General features: G+C 42.7%; 2 protein-coding genes across 7 annotated transcripts in view; both read right to left on the bottom strand.

The window, feature by feature from the left end:
• The window catches only part of adgra2 (adhesion G protein-coupled receptor A2), a 61,174-nt gene extending 48,644 nt beyond the window's left edge, over positions 1-12,530 (bottom strand). The window contains exons 1-2 of one of the 4 annotated variants that reach the window (XM_042331576.1): positions 12,449-12,530; positions 8,989-9,295 (exon numbers count right to left, since the gene is read on the bottom strand). In XM_042331576.1, the coding sequence (XP_042187510.1) occupies positions 8,989-9,233 (245 nt within the window). In that variant the 5' untranslated portion in view covers positions 9,234-9,295; positions 12,449-12,530. The other 3 variants (XM_024438774.2, XM_024438772.2, XM_024438773.2) reach the window with 3 other exon arrangements.
• A 3,424-nt stretch (positions 12,531-15,954) lies between these two features.
• Positions 15,955-24,677, bottom strand: part of LOC112262918 (PDZ and LIM domain protein 2) — a 64,155-nt gene continuing 55,432 nt past the window's right edge. For 2 of the 3 annotated variants that reach the window (XM_024438769.2, XM_024438770.2), the window contains exons 8-10: positions 18,185-18,333; positions 17,408-17,522; positions 15,955-17,138 (exon numbers count right to left, since the gene is read on the bottom strand). In XM_024438769.2, the coding sequence (XP_024294537.1) occupies positions 16,940-17,138; positions 17,408-17,522; positions 18,185-18,333 (463 nt within the window). In that variant the 3' untranslated portion in view covers positions 15,955-16,939. The remainder of the gene's footprint in view (positions 17,139-17,407; positions 17,523-18,184; positions 18,334-24,677) is intronic. The other variant, XM_024438771.2, reaches the window with a different exon arrangement.

Raw genomic sequence — 24,677 nt, 5'->3', positions numbered from 1 at the left:
TCCACTCCAATTAGTGGGTAACTAGCAAATGTAAAGCCATCCCATTGGACACAGAGGTCAGTTCCACGTTTAGTTTAGAGTTTTCAACTTACGTGAATTCAATGTGAAATCAACATAAAATGTAACCATGTCATTGGATTTAGGTTCAAATGTGAGTGGAAAAAAGACAAAATGCCCTCACGTTGATGACTTTTTGTGAATCCAAACAGTTTTCCACATTGATTCAACATCATCACATTGATTTTTTGGGGTTGTAATGGAAACAACGTTGATTCAAACAGTTTTTGCTCAGTGGGAATGTTTCTTCACACCATGCAAATGGTTCTCATACACTTCACCAGAAAGATTTATCTCGTGTAAATTACATCTCATTTAGAGTGACACATTTAAACTGAGATAGAACCACAAGCTTTTACAGTGATGACATCTCAATTTGAATAATTATAGTCGAATATCCGTTTCTGACACATTTGACCCATTTATCAAACATAATTATGTTTTAGTTACAAAGTGAGCAAATTAATAATTTTCTTTTTCAGTAATTCAATGATTAATTTCAAGCAGTATATCAGCACAGACAAGTGCCCATTTTGCAACATTATAGACATTTGATAAAGTAGATCTGAAATATGTTCAACACTAAACATATGGTAGATTTACTCTTACTATCTTCAGATATCAATACTGGAGGCTTGCAATACTGGAGGCTTGGTATCACACAAACACAGAATTAGACACACACACAAACACACACAAACACACACAAAGACCAAAAGCATTCTCACCACAGACACACCGCCGCCCTCTGTGGGTCTGCAGTCTGCTCCCAAAGCAGAAACTCTGGGGGCCATTTATGTGGTTCAGCACCGGGAAGAGAGAGGGGAAGGGGAAGAGAGACAGAAGGGGGGGGGGTATATCTGGAGAAGAATAACCAGAAAGTTATGAATCTTCTGGAGTAAGATTAGAAGGAGCTGTGTGAAATGAAAAACTATAATAAGAAAAAATTCACTCAGGGGTATAATGTTGCTATGACAACATATTTCTCTGCTTTTGCCAAATTTAAAGGTCATGGCCTTTTGAGCAACAATCTAAAATGATAAATGGACTATGTATTCACCAGTTTTATTATTGCACTGTGATACAAAAAAGCGGCATCAGTGTGCTTTAGGACAATGCAGACGCCTCAGAGTGGTCGGGTAGGCTGTTTGGCGGTTTCAGCCAGCTGGATTTAGGACCACGGACACCACAGAGCGTGCAGACAGGCTGTGTGAAGGCAAAGCTTCTGACCAGCATGGTGCTGCTGTCTTATGTGTGTTGCGCTTTTTCTCAGATTTGTAAAAGCAAGCAGAGCAGAAACTGGCTACTCTTTATTTGACTGCTGTAGCTGGCAAGGTAACTGCTGTTTAACTTAACAGAAAAATATATATATTCCCAGTGCTGAGCTAGTAGTGTAACTGACATGTAATGTTAGCTGTTTTATCTCCTCTCGCTGAAGTTCTGACTGAAGAGAATGAACTAGCTAGCAATAGCTACCACAGCCAGTCCAGTTCTAGCCTTTAGCTACTATATGTTAGATAGCAGTATCTAACAGCTTTTGTGTGTATGAAAATGTTTTGTCCCATTTCAACAGAAGTAAATTGACTAGTTTTCGCTAGTTGATGTACCATTAGAGCTGGCTAATGTTAGATAGCTAGCTCACTAACTTTTGGTAGAATTTTTTTTACCTCAATCACACTAAACCTGAATCAAACTATGAAACCAGTGACCAAACAATTGAAGACCGATATTATGACATTTTTTGGCAGCGCAATGTTAGTTTTTATTAGAGTCAGTACAGCAATGTAATGTTATTGATCTGTCAGTTTCCCTAGCTAATTCCCTACTTGTCACACTGATATGGTATTAGCAGCTCTACAGACTACACTGTCATGGTGCACATTCACTGCACAACACAATATTGATGATTATGAATGGATACAGATGTGTTTGAATGCCCAGTCATTTACATAGTGTAACGACCCTGGGTTTATAAGCGTGGATATCAACTCCGCCGCTCGAGCATGCTTTGGGGCACAGTCAATATAGCGCTGGACTTCGGGTTAGAAGGTTGAGGGATCGAGACCTGCTCCCTGCCTGTTTCACTACATTGGTGTCAGAACTGGGTTGCAATGTAATGTATAGTGCAGGTTAGAACCATGGTATTTCCATGATCCACATTTGCCATGGTATAAATTATGCAATACCATGGTATTATTTAGGTGCATGGCAGTACCATCATATTTCAAAGCTAAAACCATGGTACATGTCCATGATTCAGATGTATGCCATGGTATAAATAATGCAATACCATGGTAATATTTAGGTGCATGGCAGTACCATCATACTTCAAAGCTAAAACCATGGTACATTTCCATGATTCAGACATTACCATGGTATAAGTGAAAGTACCATAGTGGCACCATGGTATGAATGAAAGTACCATTGTAGTACCATGTTACATTTTTGTAAGGGTAGAAATGGTAAGATAAATTGGCACTCCAAATGGAAAAGGTGGTCGACCGCTGGTGTAGCCTATTACCGGCAACTTCAGGAGCATAATGGCAGAATCTGCGTAAGCCAGCAGCGGGAGAAGGAGGGTTGGAAACAGGTTTTTCTCTTCTGGTTAGGCTATCTTGATCTCAGGCCCAATTTTGAGTCCTTTGTGTGTCTTCATTATTTATTTAATAAAACAGGGTGCTTAAAGCATCAGAAAAGTTCAGTACATATAGTTGATTTTATTAAAACACATAGGGTCTATATATAGAAAAATACACATTTTAAAATTTGATTGGTTGAAAGAAAAGACTATTCATGGTGGGCCAAGATTTGTTTAAGTTGGGAACAGCCCTAGCAGAAATGCAGGAAATGAGCTTTAGATGCCCCAAAAAATTCTGAGGGAGGACCCCCCTGCCAGGTTATGTCCCCCACACTTCAAAAACCAAAGTTGAATGGACACACATTAGATATCAAATAATATTTGATTCATCTGTGACTTTTAACTTGACCTCTCAGGCAGGCAGGGGGTCCTGGGTATGTGTGGCATTGACAGGTGCTGAGGCTGTTCATAGTGCCCTGGGCATCCAGTGTCAGGCCTTTGTTTTTGTTTTTTACTCATTGCTGACCAGTGCCCCACCTAACATCTGCGAACAGAAGAGAGCCCACTCCCCCTCCTTTCAACACCTTTCCCCACATAAATAAACCCTCTCCCAGCAGGAATGCCTGTGTGCTCCGAGCGCTCCACAACTCAAAGCTATTGGAATTCTCACTGCTGATAAGATGGCTGTTGGGACATTTCATCGACATACTCCCATCTCAACACATACTGACTCACAGACCCAACACAAACCAATGGCACATCTGTTAGCCCTTTTGATAACCACACACGGCCCACCCCACTCCCAAGATCCCAATGTGGGAGAGGACAAGATGGCTATAAACTATAAAAGACAGGCATATCATATTGCTATATATAGGCCTGCTGTGACAAAGTCAATTAAAGGTCTCCGCTTAGAAGCCAGATGAATTAAACAAAACTCTTATGTCTAGATAGTTTATCATTCAGTATGTATTTACTGATACATCTGAGTTCTCAGTGATCCATCAAGACGATTGGTTGAGTATGCCATCCGAGATATACCTACTGGTCACCTGTCTGTTTGTGCTAGGGCTTTTTGCTGATGAGGCCACAGAGCTTTTGTCTGATGAATGGATGGGAGACACTCTAACACTCCCATAAGAATCTATATAGACAGTGGTGTATGGACAGGACCCAGGCCCTACTGCGCCCACGCAGGCAGAGAGCAGCCACTCTGCAGCTGTCTGAGGGGTTGTCCTGCTGCTCCACATTCCTCTCAGTGCCTGCTGACGGCCAAGGACAGGCACTGGTGCCGCCCAGCCTGCCACCCCTCGCATCTGCGCCCACTCCTTAGGGTTGGCAATTGCTGGACCAAGGTCATCAGTAACAGGCAACAGTTGAAAACAAATGTCAAAAGAGGGGAGAGGTTTTGACTTTTATGAAAGCATAAATTATAACCACACAGACTTATAGACAGCACACTCCCTCCCACTGAAGAAGTGGTTTCCCCACCTCAGTGCTACATTGTTGTTAACCATTAGAGACAGAGGCTTCATGGTTCTCCAGACCTTGCTAAAGGAAATGGGATGTGTAACCTCAGCTTCTCTGTATCCTTTACAAAGTACTAAACTAGATAGCAATAGTAACACACACACGCACAAACACACGCACACAAAAAATGTATTCAACATTTAGTCCTACTATTTAGCAAAAATAAATAAATAATACCATTTAAACATTATTACAGTGTAGGGGAGGATGGTTAACATCAAAGTACCTTTAATGAAATGCTACTGTATCAAAACTATACTATAGATTCAGTCTCGTCTCTGGCTCTTCCCACAGTGCCTGAGGTCTGGTAGGCAGAGAGAGAAAAAGAGACTGGGGAGCAGTCAGCCTCCTGGGCCACATCCCTCTGAACAGCCTGCCAAGCCTGTAGACTCAGCCTCAGCCTCTCCCTCTCTCTATTTTCTCCCTTTGTCCTACCTCTTCTCTCCCTTTCCCTTTCCCTCTCTCTCACCCTGCTATCAGCCATGCGTAATTAGCCATAAACACAGCCCTGCGCAGGTCCACATCTGGAAGGCTTTTAGACATGGCAGTGTCCTACCAATACAGCTAAATATTTATGTTGAGAGTTACTGCGTGTGGATGAACTCAAGATAGAGGGGTGTGGAGGGAGGGATAGATAGATAGAATGAGGGAAAAGGGGGAAAGATGACTAACTCATGGAGAAAGCCTTCAAATACAATTGTGTAACTGTGCACTGCTGACAAGTTGAAAGTCACTAAAACATCTACCAAAGTGCAGCCTTCTAAAATCTTTTAACATAATGGAGGATATCCAACGCTGTCTGATATACTTTAATCAAATTGGTCTCAATTGCCTACACATTATTAAACCAATCCAAAGCCCACAAGGTATGGGGAGTCAGAGGAGGAGGTGGCAGTGTTAGGCTAACTGTTTGTTCCTTTATGGTCCACAGGATCAACAAACATCCAACTAATACTTTTAATAAACAAACCCCTGTTGGGATTTCCCATGGGCTGAGGGGCCTCAGCTGGAATGTTCATGGGGGCCAGCTGTTGTGTATTACACGTAGCAGCCAGGCCTGGTGTCCCCAAGACCCATAGCCCTGCCCACAACTGGCTGCATGGAGCCATGGAGGAGAACATGAATCTAACCTGACACAGGAGAGGGTCAGATGTCGCCTTGACATCCTGAGTAATGAAATGCCTTGAGAAACTTGTGAAAAGTCATATTCTCAGCGTCACCCAGAAGCTTCTCGACCCATTTCAGTTTGCCTATCAGCCCAGCAGAGGAGTTGATGATGCCATTCTTAACCTCTTTAACATGTTCTATAGACATCTAGAGGGTGTATTAACATGGTCTATAGACATCTAGAGGGTGTACCCTCCTTAACATGTTCTATAGACATCTAGAGGGTGTACCCTCCTTAACATGTTCTATAGACATCTAGAGGGTGTACCCTCCTTAACATGTTCTATAGACATCTAGAGCCAAATCCCATGTTAGGGTTCTGTTTGTTGACTTTTCCTCTGCCTTCAACACAATCCAGCCCTACATTCTGGCACAGAGACTCATTTGGGACTTCTCCTTAGATGGGGGGCTGGTTTTGTGGCTGCTGGACTTCCTGAGCCAACGCTCACAGCGAGTCAAAATAGGTCCCCATGTGTCGGATATACGCAATACCATCACAGGATCTCCTCAGGGATGTGTTTTGTCGCCACTCCTGTTCACTAATAGTTGTACTAGTTCCCATCCTGACAGACACCTCGTTAAGTTCGCTGATGACACTGCCTTGATCAGCCTGTTGCATGATGACGAGGAACATCATGGCCCGGTCCTAGATTACTTTGTAGAGTGATGTGAGGAATCACACTTGGTCCTCAATACCAACAAGACCAAAGAGATGTGCATAGACGTCAGGAAGCGAACAACACCTACCTCTGCAACATCTATCAGAGGTCAGAACATAGAGATTGTAGAGGAATACAAATACCTGGGTGTCCTCTTGGACAATAAGCTTCAGTTGAGTAAATGTACAGACCTGATCTACAAAAAGAGCAAACAGAGACTGTACTTTCTCAAAAAGCTGCAATCTTTTAATGTAGACTGTACTATACTAACTCTGTTTTACAAATCCTTCATTGACAGTATTTAAACTTTTTGTATTGTTTGTTGGTTTGGCAATGCCACTGTCAGCCAGAGAAATATGCTGAGAAGGATTATCACCACAGCAAGCAAGGTACTTGGAGTCAAACAGACAGGCCTGGATGAGATCTTTAAGGTCTTTAAGGCTCACAAAATCATTTTAGCCCCAAGCCACCTCCTGTACCCGGACTTTGAACTACTTCCCTCTGGGCGCAGGTATAGGGCACCCCTCAGCAGGAAAAACAGAACTAGACAATCATTTGTGCCAGGTGTGATATCCCTCCTAAATAGCTCGGGCTAATGTTCCTATCAACTCAGTAATGTTTTTCCAAATGTTTTATTGGTATGTAACTGTTATGAAAGTTGTATTGTCAATTTTGTTTGGTATTTAAACGCCACTTTAAACATGTACATGACACTGCAACAACATTTACTCATGGGGACAATAGAGTCAGTCAGTAAGTAAGTAAGTAAGTAAGAGGGGCAGCAGAACTGGGTGACAGGGCACCCGATCTGGGGAGGGGATGATTCAGAGCAAGCTGAGCTGAAGTTGAGCCCCCCTACTGTACCTGGGATACAGTTTGTAAAGACTTCAGAATGCCAGGAATAACAGGAATATGAACACAACTTCTCACATTCCACATCTGGATCTAATGTCATGAGCGACGATGAGAGTATAAGCGTATGGAGCAATTCATTGAAAGCTCTCTGGCAAATGACCTTACCAGTCACATCGTATTTCAGTACAGAAATGGTAAGGATGGCTTATGACAGTTTTTCACAGGGGATTGGGACGTAATTGTTTGCTCCTAGTACACAGCCTCATAAAAGTGTCACAGTATGCTAAACATGTGTAGGAAAACAAATAAAGTGAAATAAGTACGGTAGGTACAGGGATGTGAGATTATCTTCAATCACCTCCACCGCTGCCACCCAGGCTATTTTTGTTATTCTTTCCTCTCTTCTGGTTCTGAGAAATGTGTTCTCCAGATGTTTATGCTGCCTTTATTAAGCAGAAACACAAGGCCTATAAATGGACGGCGGGCCGCCTTGGGCTCCCTCGGGCTGTGCCTCCTTTGCATTGCGCCGATGGGCCAGTTTGGGGTTTTACTACGCCCATGTGCAGGCGAGTGCTGCTCCCACTGGGTCAGAGAGGAGGAGCATTGTGGGATTGTGGAGAAGCAGGGTACCTTGGAAAATGGTTCAATCAGCTTGAACCTTTGAGTGTTCTGTGAAGGGCTGGGGTTTTTGGTAGCAGCTTCACATGTGCATATATACAGCAGCTCAGAAGACTGTGTAGGTGTATCTTATCTTACAGCAACTACAATCTCTTTACCTCCTATTAAGAGCCATTCTTCTCTGGAATGGAGTGAGGTAGTGTAAGCCATGACTACATTTCCCTTGATTTATTGGTGAATAAACACATCAATCATATGAATTCAGATTGTCAGCCACACATGAATGGTCTATCAGACTAACAGTGCTACAGGATGTTGGAAATGTCAGACAACAGTGCTAGGTGTCACCATTAGCTGGACAGCGGTCGGTCAGCCTTCCTTCCTGAAGAGAAGTGAGGTGGCTGCCTGAGATTGCTGGAATGTTATGGTATTAAAGGTAGGAGCCAAGCTGCCATTAAAGCACAGAGAGGGAGGATAAAAAGAGTAGAAATGTGTTTCTGTTTATCCTAGTTTACCAAGGCAAAGTCAGCTGGATTGTGGGGTGGGTGTGGGGAGCGGGGAGGGAGGGGGACACTGAAACCCAGTGTGTTTCCTTGGGTCAGAATCAGATTTAAAGCGACAGAGTTGTGTCAAAGGGGCAGGGGCAGCTGACAGCTTTACTTCACAAAGTTTGCCGTCAGGATCGACACAGGTCCAGACTCCCTGCACTGTGCTTTTCAGACACAACTGACTCTGGGTTTGAGCTTTCAGCTCACATTGTAGTCTGTTACTATGCCAGTGTATAAACTTCTGGCGTTCATGGGCCAAAAACATGTCCATTACCTCAACCAGTCATTAAATACCAGTAGAACTAAGAATACAAGGTCAGTTTTGGAGGGTTTATAAGCATACAACACAAAGGTGTAATGCATTTTCTCCATGTGTATATTTAAATGTTAGTCATTTAGCAGACATTCTTATCCAGAGCAACTTACAGGAGAAATTAGGGTTAAGTGCCTTGCTCAAAGGCACATCGGCAGTTTCCCCCCCACATAGTTGCCTCTGGGATTCGAACCAGCAAACTTTTGGTTACTGGCCCAATGCTCATAACTGCTAGACTACCTGCCTCCTATATTCAATTATAGTCAGTGTATAGAACTGTTAAGATGTATTGGGTGCCACAATTTAAACTATACCCCAAGCCCAAGGTAGAGAGTTTCCCATAACCATTTAAATATTTACACTTTGCCCTCCTGTCATCCTCGAGAATGATTTCCTCATATTGAGAGAAGAGTGTCCATTGATATGTTTTTCTCTTACTCAGTTCTGGGATTTAATAAAGGCCAAAATAGTTTCCCAATGAACATGCAGAATATCAACATTGTTTGATATTTTCATCATGATCTGTCTACAGTGTTTGGACAATCATGAGGCCCAGTCCCTATCTCCTCGGTCACAGTTTTGATTAACTACATGTGTATTGCCCACTGGCCTACTGTATTTTAAACTCAGTTTTAATCGGTAAAAAATAATAATATGACTTACAAAGTAACGGTCCCGTTAGGGAGCAGACCCGGATCTGGAGTTTCAGAAAGTTCTTCGCTGTCGCAGCTGACTCTTTTCCGGCACGGCGTAGTGGCGTGGGCTTTGGAACGTTCATCTGTACAGCTGCAGCCCGTAATGATGAGCCCAGAACAAGCTTGAGTGAGCCTCGACTCAGAGGCAGACAACAGGACCAGCATCAGCAACAGACGCCCCAGGAGCGGGATGCCAACGCCGGGCACAACCATTGTCCTTATCAGTCTCACCTCAGCTGTCCCCTTGTCATCCCATTTCTCCACCACGAAGGTTCCTGGGGCGATGACAGGAAGAACAAACGTATTTTTTTTTTTACAAATGTGTAACAAGTTGCTAATATCCGTTTAGTTCCTATTAAAAGATGCTCGAAACTTACTGGTAAAAAGGCATTCCCAGTATTTTGCACTCCCAATATTCACATTCCTACTGTAGATGTGTCTTGAGAAATCACGGTAAAACTCACTGTAATCGAGTTGCCCTGAACTAAAACTCTACTTGAAAGTTGATGTTTCGCGATAAAAAATTACGTATTTGTCCAATTGTCCGTAAGTTTGTACCTCCCTGATGCATTCCTCCAACTCTGGGTCGGATTGTCACAATTAGAATTTGATTAGCCTACCTTTATATGTCCAAACCTAGGCTATATCCAAACTCCGTTATTCCAGTGGTTTTGATCAAATCCTTAGCTCAGTTGAATAAAATCTGCTGCCCTCCACAGCTTTAGTTTAATTCATAGATTTAGAAATTCGTTTGGCACGATGTTCTCAAGGCATTCAACAAAGTTTGCCATTCCGGATCTTCAAGGTTTAAGTTCCCCATGTGTCAATTTAAATGAAACTTTTATCTGAAAGTAAATGAGTTGATTTGGAAAACGACAAAGCGCGTCCTGGTCGGCTCCTTGGTAATTCCCAAAATCTAGCGGTTTTGCTTGCCACTCTGTCACACTCAAATGTACTTACTACAGCAAGTGCGGCCATTCCGTCGCCGGCTATGCGATGATCCTCGGGGTCCTAGCGCAGCTTAACTTTGGCAGTTTCACTGGGTTGCTATCAATTTTTAGAATAACAGGCAGTCAGCCAGCTGACAGTCTGAAAGTGGATCTGCAATTGAAGGATATTTTCGGGTGCCAAAACTGTCCATTTGTAAAGAAATAAGGTCCTAAGATTTAAATGATAACTGAAACATCAATATTATATCAATAGTCATAGACAAGCCTTTGTTAATGTATTTAACAATTACAATTTATATTTTCATTTGAATTAATACAGTATTCACACATCACTTTTTAGGTTACATCAAATAGCTAATTAATATACTGCAGTGTTTCCTACTCTAAAGTACAGTTTAAATGCAATATTTTGTCTTTAAATGTATGGTATTGTTATGTTTATCAAGATCATCAGAGGATGAATCGATAACAGAAACTTGCAAATGACCTAAACTTAGAAGTGGCTCTTGACTGACCACAGCATTTTGATGAAAATGAATTTGATTATGCATGATCCCCTGTTGCTGGCATATTCTTGCCAGTAGATCTCATATCTACACTGAGTGTACAAAACATTAGAAACACCTGACATAGACTGACCAGGTGAATCCAGGTGAAACTATGATGCTTTATTGATGTAACTTGTTAAATCCACTTCAATCAATGTAGATGAAGGGGTGGGGGGGGGACAGGTTAAGTGATTTCGGCGCACCGGCTTGAGTGTGTCAAGAACTGCAACACAGCTGGGTTTTTCACGCTCATGTATCGTGTATCAAGAAGGTCCACCACCCAAAGGACATCCAGCCAACCACACAAATGTTGGAAGCATTGGCGTCAACATGGGCCAGTATCCCTGTAAAACGCTTTTGATACCTTGTATCAAGAAGATATATATTCAGAAGATGTTCCTAATGTTTTGTACACTCAGTGTATACACTGTATAGGCCAACATACAGGGATTTGCCTTGCTGCTGGATTTCAACACATGCAGTTAGAAGAAGTTGACCATTCATATCTTCCACTGACCGCACTCTGGGAACTAGAAAACATTGGCAAGTTTGCTGTGGACTTCAATCCACCAAAGATCTTGCATGCAAGCAGGTTATAGACTGGAAAAGGTGTTGGCTTCAATGAGCACATCAGTTGTTAGAGCAAAGAAATTCAGTGAACCTTTGAGAGTTTCTTGTTGACAGATGATTTGTTTCTAACATCACAAGAGGATTTACTGAACTATTTACCCATCATGAGAGATCAGATTCACATAAATCAACTTCTCCCAGCTTTAGGAAGAATGTAGTGAGGCCATAATGTTATGAGAGAACCACGCTGAAGCTATCATGTTAGAAGCTGAGGTCAGGGCCAGAGGAGTCTAGATCAGCCTGTCTAGATAAGTCAGCTCAGCAGGGTCACTGTTGCACCCGGACCCTGGCCTGTTTAGTGCAGGGGCCAGGGTCACTGTCTAATTTGATTCAGAGGTCTATACATGACTGCATTTTTGCAACTGAAATAACATTGCTTTTATGGCAAACTGTTGTTCACATATTCTCTAAGTGAATGGTTTTGAAATGTGTTTAGAGAGTTTTAACGAGGAAGCTACATGTTAATGACTGTACTGCTACCGCCAATTACATGTTGCTATAGCAAGCAATATTATGGGTCCTTATCCATTGGCCACTGTATGCTGTAAACAACCAAAAAGTAAGAAAGGCAACGAACAAGCAGTGATACTTACTACACCACTGGTCATTGCAATAGATGGACACTTTTACTTTCAGTCAGTAGTTGTGATTTAGTTCATGGCATGGTTTTCATAACATTACAGCCCCAAGTAATGCTTGTGCCCATTGTTAATGAAAGTGCCTGCTTTAGCTCATTATCCAAATCAGTGTAAGCACAACTATAGCAATCGCTTATCTAAAGACAGATGCATCACTCTGATGCAGGTGGAAGAAGTACATTTAAGTACAGCTAAATGCCGCTAATACATTTTTTCCTGTTGCTTTCAAGGTTGACTATCAAGCTGTGCAGTGATGCGTATTGATCCTCATGTGTTGACATCAAAATTCCATGGCAATGTCATTACAATTCCGCCTACTCGAAAATGTTATTTTTTCCTGAAAGAAAGAATAAAATTAGATACCGCCTGGTAAGACTTTTTGTATCCGAAAACAATTTTGAACACTCCAAAAAATACATTTGACTGTAAAATCCCTACAGTACAGGCCTCAATTTCAACAAGTCTGTCCTTGTCTATGAAATAATCCCAATAGTGCTGCACTCCACAGATGTATGTTTAAAAATACTTTCTGATATATGAGAGGCAGTGGAGGAATGAAACCTTAGCGTTTCAAATCTGGAGTGCATTTTGAAATATGAAAAGGTGAACCAGAAGATTATTTGAAATGGGTCTTGGTGCAATTGGGGGTGACATGTACTCACAGACATATCCAAAACGCAGGCACCTCAAGTCGTGCTAGCATGTCCCGTCGTACAATGGTGTAGTGTGCTCTGACCCACCCTTCAGACCCCCGGTTTGTTATTCCTGTATGTGATACTGTACACTGGAGCAGGCTCAGAGAGCCAGCATGATTGCTTAAGGAAATCAGAAAGAGTGGTTGGGCGCCTGCTCAGCGATGAAACAGAGGGCTGTTTATCCAAGCCATTAAATAAGGCTTCAAGTACAACACCCCCCTTCCAACTCCCACTCCCCAGCCCCCAAATCTCTCTCATCTGGAGAGCACAGTTTCCATTTAAAATGTCACGTCCCAAACTGCACATTACATCAAATTGTATTTAATGGCATCCAGACTAACTTTAATGTTGTTCCAACATTCTCTCTGCATAACCCTTTCCCCTCACTTTATTTTCTCCCTAGCTCGTATAGCGGTGCAAGCAATCTCTCTCTCTGTTCCACGTCTGGACTCCATTCCAGGTTGAATATGGTGAGAGGGGGAATGGAGGAAAGGAAAGGTGGAGGGACTGGCTGAGAAGCTATTGATCTGAGGAGAGAAGAAGAGAGATTCCGTTTTGAAAGAGATTGGGTGGAAGTGAGGTCAGGTTGGAGGAGGAATGTGATGATCCCTCTTGGGCATTTCCACTGGCACTTCCCAACCTCACATTACAACAATACAATGAGCACCGCCGTCTTCAAAGAGGTGAATACAATCACAGGTTTGTAAAGACGTAATGAAACAAGTGCATTAGTTACAGTATATTCAAGAAAATAAGGTACCAATCATCTCATCGTTACTATCAGTGGAGGCAAAACTCCAATAGTGAGGAAAACATTACAGTGTAATTAATACGAAACACAAACTACTAGACTACTCCTGTACTGTATCATCATGAAGTCTGATGTTGTTCCTTTCTTGAGGAAGCAACGACATCTAGTGGTAAAGTCAGCATTGAGGCTGCTGAGGACTGACTTCCTTGCCAAACCCACAGGGAGAGAAATCAGTAAAAAGTATGATAGCTTACAATATTTTAATGTATAGGATTGTATCCACTTTTGTGAAGTAGTTGTTCTTTTAAAATGATTTACTTAAGCGTTTTTTTTTATTACACCTACAACACGGAATTACGATACTATGTTATCAACTCCCGTAGGATACATACCATGGATGATACTTGGACAGCCTCAGTACAGTGCAGACTTGTGTGACAATGTGGCCCCCTTCTGGAATAGAAATAAAACAGCAGAACCTGTGAAAAACAGTCGTAAGCATAAATGACAGACTGAGCAGACTCTGTGCTTGTCGTGCCCAAAGTAGTGCTTTAAAGCTTAGTGCCCTCAAGTCACAGCCATTTTATGTGTGGGATCATAAAATCAGATATTTTATTTGACTCATTGAGATTCAAGTTTTTATTTGGAGGTAAGATAATGTGCATTTCCATTAGATTTGCATCACTGTTCATCCATGTACAGTGGGGCAAAAAAGTATTTAGTCAGCCACCAATTGTGCAAGTTCTCCCACTTAAAAAGATGAGAGGCCTGTAATTTTTATCATAGGTACACTTCAACTATGACAGATAAAATGAGAAAAAAAATTTCCGGAGAATCACATTGTTGGATTTTTAATTCATTTATTTGCAAATTATGGTGGAAAATAAGTATTTGGTCACCTACAAACAAGCAAGATTTCTGGCTCTCACAGACATGGCATCACTGTTCATCCATGTACTGTAGGTCATATATAGTCATGGTTACTTGGCCACATGGTTCATGCAAAAGGTCTAAGGATATTTTAGCCTACATACCTTACATATTTACTTACAAGCTTGAGCTCCATTTTAGGATCTGTAGGTAACACAAAATTACCAATTCAACGCAATACACTTTTTTAAAGCATCAAAGAGACACGGGAGGTAGCACCAGTAGGCCAGATGTCCCCATCTATAGGATGATCTATAGCCTTCAAACTGAACTCTGGAAGACCCAGAATTACCTCTGCTGCAGAGGATAAGTTCATTAGAGTTACCAGCCTCAGAAATTGCAGCCCAAATAAATTCTTCAGAGTTCAAGTGACAGACACATCTAAACATCAACTGTTCAGAGGAGACTGCGTGAATCAAGCCTTCATGATGAGCACTCAAAAAAAACACTACTAAAGGCCACCAATAAGAAGCGACTTGCTTGTGCCAATAAACACGACCAATGGACATTAGACCGGTGGAGATCTGTTCTTTGGTCTGATGAATAAATGTTTTAGATGTTTGGTTCATTGTGAGACACAGAGTAGGTGAACGGATGATCTCCACGTGTGTGGTTCCCACCGTGAAGCATGGAGTTGGTTGAGTGATGGTGCTTTGCTGGTGACACTGCCTGTGATTTATTTGGAATTCAAGGCACACTTAACCAGCATGTCTACCACCGCAGCGAAAAGCCATCCCGTCTGATTTGCACTTATTGCGACTATCATTTATTTAAACAGGACAATGACCGAAAACACACCTCCAAGGCTATTTGACCAAGAAGGAGAGTGATGGAGTGCTGTATCAGATGACCTGGCCTCCACATTCACCCGACCTCAACCCAATTGAGATGGTTTGGGATGAGTTGGACCGCAGTGTGAAGGAAAAGCAGCCAACAAGTGCTCAACATATATGGGAACTCCTTCAAGATTGTTGGAAAAGCATTCCATGTGAAGCTGGTTGAGAGAATGCCAAGAGTGCACAAAGTTGTCATCAAGGCAAAGGGTGGCTACTTTGAAGAATCTCAAAATATATTTGGATTTGTTTAACACTTTTTTGGTTACTACATGATTCCGTATGTGTTATTTCATAGTTGATGTCTTCACTCTTATTCTACAATGTAGAAAATAGTCAAATGAAAAACCCTTGGAATAGGTGTCCAAACTTGTGTGTATATACACACACACAATACCAAACATTAGGACACATTCCTAATATTGAGTTGCAGCCCCCCCCCACTTACTCTCAGAACAGCCTCAATTCGTCAGGGCATGGACTCAAAAGGTGTGAAAAGGGATGCTGGGACATGTTGACTCATGCACTTTTCACAGGTGTGTCAAGTGGGCTGGATGTCCTTTGGGTGGTGGACCATTCTTGATACAAATGGGAAACTGGGCATGAAAATCCCAGCAGTGTTGCAGTTGTTGACACACACAAATCGGTGTGCCTGGCCCCTACTACCATGCCCCGTTCAAAGACACTTCAATCTTTTGTATTTCCCATTCATTCTCTGAATGGCACACATACGGTCTCAACTGTCAAGGCTTCAACATCCTTCTTTAACCAGTTTCCTCCCCTTCATCTGATTGAAGTGGATTTAACAAGTGACATCAATAAGGGATCATAGCTTTTACCTGGATTCAACAGGTTAGTCTATGCCATGCCTGCTCTAGGTGTTCTTAATGTTTGTATACTCAGTGTATGCATTATATATATATATATATATATATAAAATGTTTAAAAAAGAGCAACTGTAATTTGATGTGTTTTTATTAACTGTGACATGAAAATAACATTCTAGTGTTTCTCTCTGGGTGCTGCTGTGAAGAAACAGAATATACAGTAATAGCATCAGCAAACCTCTTCACACTAAAAAAGATATACAAGTCATGCAACCCTGTGCCCACACATGCCTTCAGACGTCCTATAATATAGTACGGTATATTGTGCTATCAAAGAAACATTTACAAAACATTTTTATTATATATCACATGTATCTTTATATTCCCTTATCCAACAAAAAGCAATAAGAAAGCAAGTAAGTATTTTATCATTCCAACTAAATTGCAAAAGGAAAACAAACAGGCTTCTGGCTGGAGAGATGAATCCAGTAAAACATTTCAATAGTGAAACCAGTAGCAGGGGAAATGGCAGCAATACAGGCACTTATTAAACCATCACTTCAAAAGGAATTATCAGAACTCTTGCTCAAGTTGAACACACACACACACACACTTTGATGTAGATGAAATTACCCCTTTGTAGTTTGTCTTGTTTTCAGACACCATGTAATTCAAATGACAAGTTGGTTTCCATTCTTCTGAATGGGTCAGCAGGAGATTCAATGTGATTTAAAGGATTAAATGTTACGCTCCATCATTGATCTGATCCATACACCAGCAGGAAACCAGTCCTGTTGTGTAATAGGTTGGTGTGAATGTGGCAGGCGTAACCTACTAAGTGGTCTGAATAAGATACATTAGTACATTAGAGCTAACAATGACCCTAAACCAGAAGGGCCTGGGAAAACAATGTTCCATCCAAATCTCATCCAATTACAGGAAAGGTAAGTAGCTGAATGCTATAACTGCAGAGTATAGTTAAATGCTATAGAAATGCTGCAACATCTGAAGCTCCCACTCCTGTTCCCTAGCCCATGGTCTATCGCTGTGAGTCAGTAAGAGGTGGGGTGCCAGCCCTCAGAGGTCCAGGGGAGGGGAATCTGGGTGTCACGGAGCCTCAGTGGCGGGGTGAGATGGTGGCACGTGGGGCAGTGCCCAGGCCCTGGTAATTCTCGTGGGCATGCTTCTCACAGAACATCTCCTCTCCCACCCAGAAGTGACCTCGCATCTTCAGGTTGAGACCGCACTCTGGTGTAGAACAGGTGTAGCACTCTGGGTGGCGGAAGCGGTCGTCCATGATGCGCACCGCCTGTGTACTGCAGACAGATGGACACAGTCATAAACGAAAACATTGTTTCGGAACCTTTTAATCTTTCTACATTATGTACACAAACACTACGGGAAGGCTCGTTAATTCAGCTCCTCTGTGTTTATGAGGAACATCCTGCACCTTAGGGCAAGTTATCATTGTCAGAGCTTGTATTCGTCAGTTGCTTATTAATCTGTTATGCAATGACACTTCTAGTTACTCCTGTGGACAGAGAAAACATGTCACAACAGGTGACGTGTCATTATGGACTCTTACACAATGCTGATGCCACACTTCTCACAGGTGTGGTACTTGGGGACTCCACCCCCGGGAGATGTTGGTTTTGGGGGGGTGGTTTTGGGGGAGAGCCCTGGGAACCGCACAGCTGCCTCTGCATAAAACAACAAAGTAGAGCACAGTCAGTCAGAGCAAATAGCAGATGGATTCACACACACACACACACACACAGCAGGGAATCAAGGCAGAGTTATGCCTCTGTCAGCCTGGTTATCACATCACTTTTTCTTCTTTACTGCCTTGTGTCAGGTCTATGCATCCGGTAGGAGACACTGCTTGTCTGAACACCACTAGTTTTTGACCCGGTGTGAACAGTATCCACACACTGGTCGTTATCGCTTCATAAAACTCTTATTACCAGCTCTGCTTGTTTTCTTTGCCAGTCCTCTAAGCAAAGAAAAAACAACACTCACACTGCTCTCCATCAAAAACAATTCTCTAAGTCAGCTCTGGGCCAGGTTATGGCCAGATGCATCTATCGATATCAAATAACTGTCTTAGTAGCCAGTCAGAATAAAAGTTTGATGAAACAATTCAGTAAATTGTGGCAAATTCTGTTGAATTTGCCAGATTGACCTCTATCCACCTCGGAGTTGACATCCCGTAGACCCATCAAATTGGTCTCAAACGGGACGGAGATGAAAGCAAAACACTTATGGCTCCAGTCCATCCCACACAGCTGTTTATTACAACAGAAATGCAGCCTGACACAGAGACCGAGTGATGACGAGTGTGTTTATGGGAAGCTCTGCTCACCCTTCTCATCGGCCTCCAGAACCTCCTGCAGCATGCGGAAGGTGTTGGACTGTCGAGGAGCCGTGCGAGACTCCTTGTTCTCCTGGATCATCTTGTAGACCTCTGAATCCCGGTCAAACCTCTGCATGGTAAAGTCAGAGCTGGAACTGCTGTGGGAGAGAAAGAGAGGGGATGTAGCCATTACCTATTACGTAACCACTCCAATAGATTATTCAGCCAATCCATATCTATGTACGCTCCATGTACAATCGGTCACATCTATGTAGCTACATATGTACATTCCGTGTATATGTTTAAGGTACATTGTGGAGGATGTATGTGTGGTTGGTTTGAGATAATCCAGAGGGTCGTTCCATGTCATTTCAGCAAGCCATGGACACCCGCCATCGTTAGCACCTGGTAATACCAGGATGTAGGATGGGACATACACCTAACAACTTCAATGACTAATTTCTCTGAACAGGGGGGAATACATTACATAGATAGGATTAAGAAACAATACTGCCAGCAGCTGCTACATACAACTTGGCAGACAGAGAACTGATACTATATACTCATTGTTGAGTGTGTGGGTGGCTTTTGACCACTCCCTTGGACTCATGTCTTACTCATTGTTAGAAATAAAGTTCGGTCCAAATCAGATGTTAGGTACTATATTTACTGAATATGAATCCTATTATTAAAAATAGCACATTTGGATGCACTCAATTAGCTTAACTTCAGAGATCCAATTATATTTTTTAAAAATTGTTGCAGGAATGCTAATCTTATTTGTTTTTAAAATAAATGATTTCAGAACAATCTGAGCTGGTGGATGTCGAAATCCTCTTTCTTGTGCTTTTTGAGTTGGAACAACCCCAGTGGAAATTAAGCCAGTGGCAGCAGTCAGCTTTGTGACTGACCTTCAAGCCAAAAGTCTACATTGCATACTGCAAGCAAGTTGCCAAACCAGCCTCTAATCTCAGCCTACACTCACAACGGAGCTGTATCACCTTCCTATCTGCTTACAGCACGACCTGCTGAAGACATAATCATTTAGAAGATGCCATGATATCAACTAACTAGCATACATTATTGGTGCAGTGTTTGGGTATTGGAGGTGAGGGCATTCCAGCGAATGGCTGACTTTAGAAAGCCAATGTTATTTCTAGTAAAGTAGCACTGTGGCTAAACATTTCCTGATACCCACCACCACAGCAGCCATGTTTAGCCAAATAAAAAAAAGTGGGGAATCCTGCTGTTTGACTGCAGACATTTCTGGATGGAAAAAAAAAACACAGAGATGTGATATTTCTATCATGTACCACTATCCCTCCCTCTCACACAATCACTATATGTATAAGCCACTAGAGCCAAATGGACCACCTTTTAGATTTGAAGCATGAGAACAATTCATGTGTGACTACTTTGGACCAATAGGAGTGCTTGTGGTGGGAAATAGTCTACAGAGAGTTGACACCTCAGGGTAGTTTCTCTGATGCCTAGCTAATAGGCAGATTAGCAGCAGCACAGTAGCACTGCACTTACAGGTTTATGAGCAGCACATTCTTAGCTACTGGGGTGGTGGAACGGAAAAGTGGTTCACTTTATTATTCATTCCATAGTAACTGTGTGTGGTTGCCATTGTTATCTTTGTCGCCGCCTGTCAACTGAGAAAAAAAAAAAAGAAATGGCCCGAAAGATGACAGTCAAATGTAAACACGGACACGGACACACACACACACACACACCCACACAATGCTCTAGTCAACATTGTTTGCCTGGAGGGAGCCTTTTAGTCAGTCAGGTTGTGTGAAAAGTGAAAACCGGTCAGACAGACCTTCAAGTCCCCAGGTGCGGTGTGTTGCCATTCACCTGCAGCCAATTGAGCAGAACATCCCTGCTAAGCGGTCAGTAGATGTCAACCAACACACATCAGCTGGATCTAGCGCTCTGTTCTCATATGCCAGGTTACAGTGTGTCTGCCAAAATATTGACCATATAACTTTCTCCTATGCTGGTCAAATCTATGAAAATACCATGTGAATGATCATTCCATGGCTAAGCCTGTTTGGGGCACTATCAAGATTGAGAGATTATTTCATAGCATTTAATGTACGTGTGTGGACTGCAGTTTGTGCCTGCCTTTCATCAGCATTTGGAACTTAGGTCCCAGTGACGTAACATGGCTGAAACAGGAGAAGGCAAAACAACGAGACAATAAATCTCCAAGTGAACCCAATGCTCAGACCTTTTACATCACAGAACATGGTTCAAATTGAAAACAGACTCCCAAAACACACCCTCCAAGTCCAACTCATGCTACACTCCACCCTGCTCAAACCATTTAACTTATTATTGACATCACATCTTCAAACCAATGGAAATACTGGGTCAAATATACTAAGAGCACAAATGCATAGCACGTCAGAACAGCGAATGGCAAAATACAATATAGAGGGAGATCAGTTACATAAATAGCCATAACTTGAGGAAAGTGGAAACATGCCTAATCTATATCATAATGTATGTATGCATACTCATACTCCTGAAAATAATATTGTCAGCTAGCTTTCATGTAGTACTGCAAGTTTTCACAAGTTTGAATGTATTTAAGAAACCGCTCTAGAAATGGGTTCATGGAAAAAGCCACCTTTTCATGTTTCCACAGCCACAGAGATATCCTGATTACAGACCGGTAAAGAATCCTCAGTCAAAACAGATGCTGTCAGCTCCAGCAGCATTCTCCAAAGTGAGAACAATAAGAGCGTTGGTGTTGTTTACCATTGCTTCCTATCATTTAAAAACACATATTAAATCAAAGCCAGTGTTCCCTAAACTCATGACCAAATACAATAAAAGTCAGACAACTCACCTCAGAAACAATGAGGGAACAAAGAAAGGAGAATTCCTTTACAGCTAGCCAATCTTTGCTTTCGGATAAACAGTTGTTCCTGGCTGCACGCCTATCTATCCTAAGCTGTGGTAACCCAGCAAGCAAAGGCACACATCTTTATCTACACCAGACACCGGAGAAGAGCGAGTTTCGGACTAAAAGCTGTGCCTTTTGACTGCCACTCATTGGACTGGAGAGAAAATAGTCGTTTCAGGGGGTGTCTCTAAGCCTGTGATTGGCTGAGTGGGAGGGGGGGGAAGAGGCTTGGTGTGTAGGCTGGGGACTACAGAGTGGGGGGCAATTAGGGGAGGAAGTGAAATAAGACATTTGGGGGGATAATAGTAAGAGCTGGGTCTGATGCTTAAATCAGTTTTACCCAATTTTTACCAGCTTGTCACATGTGCAAACAGGAAAAAAAAAAAATCCTAGACCACCTTTACTCCACACACAGATGTATACAAAGCTCTCCCCTGCCCTCCATTTAGCAAATCTGACCATTATATCCTCCTGATTCCTGCTTACAAGCAAAAACTAAAGCAGGAAGTACCAGTGACTAGCTCAATACGGAAGTGGTCAGATGACGAAGATGCTACACTACAGGACTGTTTTGCTAGCACAGACTGGAATATGTTCCGGGATTCATCCAATGGCATTGAGGATGACACCACCTCAGTCATCGGCTTCATCAATAAGTGCATCAATGACGTCGTCCCCAGTGACTGTACGTACATATCCCAACCAGAAGCCATGGATTACAGACAAAATCCGCATAGAGCTAAAGGCTAGAGCTGCCGCCTTCAAGGAGCCGGAGACTAATCCGGACGCTTATAAGAAATCCCACTATTCCCTCAGACGAACCATCAAACAATCAAAGTGTCAATACACAAAATCTTTAAACAGGTCAACGTTCACAAAGCCGTTGGGCCAGACGGATTACCAGGACGTGTACTCAAAGCATGTGTGGACAAACTGTCAAGTGTCTTCAGACATTTTCAACCTCTCCCTGGCCGAGTCTGTAATACCTACATGTTTCAAGCAGACCACCATAGTCCCTGTGCCCAAGGAAGCGAAGGTAACCTGCCTAAATGATTACCGACCCGTGGCACTCACGTCCGTAGCCATGAAGTGCTTTGAAAGGCTGGTCATGGCTCACATCAACAGCATCCTCCCGGACACCCTAGACCCACTCCAATTCGCATACCTCCCCAAAAGATCCACAGATGACGCAATCTCAATCGCTCTCCACACTGCCCTTTCTCACCTGGACAAAAGGAACACCTATGTGAGAATGCTGCTCATTGAACGCTGAGCTGTAGTTAACACCATAGTGCCCACGAAGCTCATCACTAAGCGAAGGATTCTGGGACTAAACACCTTCCTCTGCAACTGGATCCTGGACTTCCTTACAGGCTGCCCCCAGGTGGTAAGAGTAGGCAACAACACATCTGCCACGCTGATCCTTAACACTGGGGCTCTTCAGGGGTGTGTACATAGTCCCCTGCTGTCCTCCCTGCTCACCCACGAATGCGAGGCCAAACACGACTCCAACACCATCATTAAGTTTGGTGACAACAACATTGGTAGGCCTGATCACCGACAACGATAAGATGGCCTATAGGGAGGAGTACAGAGAACTGGCAGTGTGGTGCCAGGACAACAACCTCTCCCTCAATATGAGCAAGACAAAAATGAGCTGATCGTGGACTACAGGAAAAGGCGTGCCGAACAGGCCCCCATGATCATCGACGGGACTGTAGTGGAGCGGAGAGTTAGAGTTAGTTCGTTGGTGATGTGGACACAAAGGAACCTATCATGGTCCAAAAATACCAAGACAGTCGTGAAGAGGGCACAACAAAACCTTTTCCCCCTCAGGAGACTGAAAAGATTGGCATGGGTTCCCAGATCATCAAAAGGTTCTACAGGTGCACCATCGAGAGCATCCTTACCGGTTGCATCACTGCCTGGTATGGCAACAGCTCAACATCTGACCGTAAGGCGCTACAGAGGGTAGTGCGAATGTCCCAGTATATCACTGGGGCCAAGCTCCCTGCTATCCAGGACCTATATAATAGGCGGTGTCAGAGGAAAGCCCATAAAATTGTCAGAGACTCCAGCCACCCAAGTTAGACGGTTTTCACTGCAACCGCACAGCAAGCAGTACCGGAGTGCCACGTCTAGGACCAAAAGGCTCCTCACCAGCTTCTACCCCCAAGCCATAAGACTGCTGAACAATTCATAAAATCACCACTGAACAATTTACATTGACACCACCCCCCTCCCTTTGTACACTGCTGCTACTCACTGTTTGTTTGTTACCTATGCATAGTCACTTCACCCCCACCTACATGTACAGATTACCTCAACTAGCCTGTACCCCCGCACGCTGACTCGGTACCGGTGCCCCCTGTGTATAGCCTCGTTATTGTGTTTATTTTGTCTAGTTGGTAAATCTTTTCTTCTTCTTGAACTGCACTGTTGGTTAAGGGCTTGTAAGTAAGTATTTCACAGTAAAGTCTACACTTGTTGTATTCGGCGCATGTGACAAATAGTTTGATTTGATAGATATCCTGTCACATTACAGGGCCTGCCGGAGTAGCCAGAGGAAATAAGCCAAAGTAAACCCTAGCAGAATAGAAAGGTTCCTAAAGAACTGCACACAGACACGCTCCAACCTCTCCAGGAGTAAGGAACAATGAGTATGGCTAAAACAGATGACCTGAGAGGTTGTTAGGAACATTTGAACCGGTTTGAAGAATCTCTACTTTCCTCTAGCTGGTCTTCTTCACTGTTGAGTAAATAGCACTGTGGGAGCAATGACTCTCAGCGTAAGGTACAATCTAAACCTGAATATGATAAAGTCAGGGTTATTTCACAGATGAATCCTCCAACACACATTGAAAGAGTCCGACTTGTAGTGCCAAGACAGCATTTGCTGCAAATATCAGCCACATCTTTTGTGGTTAGCTCCAGTGAGGGAAAAAAAATATTTGATCCCCTGCTGATTTTGTATGTTTTCCCACTAACAAAGAAATTATCAATCTATAATTTTAAAATGGTAGGTTTATTTGACAGTGAGAAAGAATAACAAAAAAATCCAGATAAACGCATATCAATTTATAACATTTTTGACTTGCATTTTAATGAGGGAAATAAGTATTTGACACCATCTCAGAAAGATTTCTGGCTCCCAGGTGTCTTTTATACAGGTAACAAAATGAGATTAGGAGCACACTCTTAAAGGGAGTGCTCCTAATCTCAGTTTGTTACCTGTATAAAAGACACCTGTCCAGAGAAGCAATCAATCAGATTCCAAACTCTCAACCATGGCCAAGACCAAAGAGCTCTCCAAGGATGTCAGGGACAAGATTGTAGACCTACACAAGGCTGGAATGGGCTACAAAACCATCACCAAGCAGCTTGGTGAGAAGGTGGCAACAGTTGGTGCGATTATTCGCAAATGGAAGAAACACAAAAGAACTGTCAATCTCCCTCGGCCTGGGGCTCCATGCAAGATCTCACTCATCTTTGACATGTGTTTTTCTGGATTTTTTTGTTGTTATTCTGTCTCTCACTGTTCAAATAAACCTACCATTAAAATTATCGACTTTTTGTCAGTGG

The sequence above is a fragment of the Oncorhynchus tshawytscha genome, linkage group LG12 (genome assembly GCF_018296145.1).
Source record: "Oncorhynchus tshawytscha isolate Ot180627B linkage group LG12, Otsh_v2.0, whole genome shotgun sequence".
Taxonomy (NCBI): domain Eukaryota; kingdom Metazoa; phylum Chordata; class Actinopteri; order Salmoniformes; family Salmonidae; genus Oncorhynchus; species Oncorhynchus tshawytscha.
The sequence above is the reverse complement of the archived record's forward strand: the minus strand, read 5'-3'. Positions and strand labels throughout refer to the sequence as shown.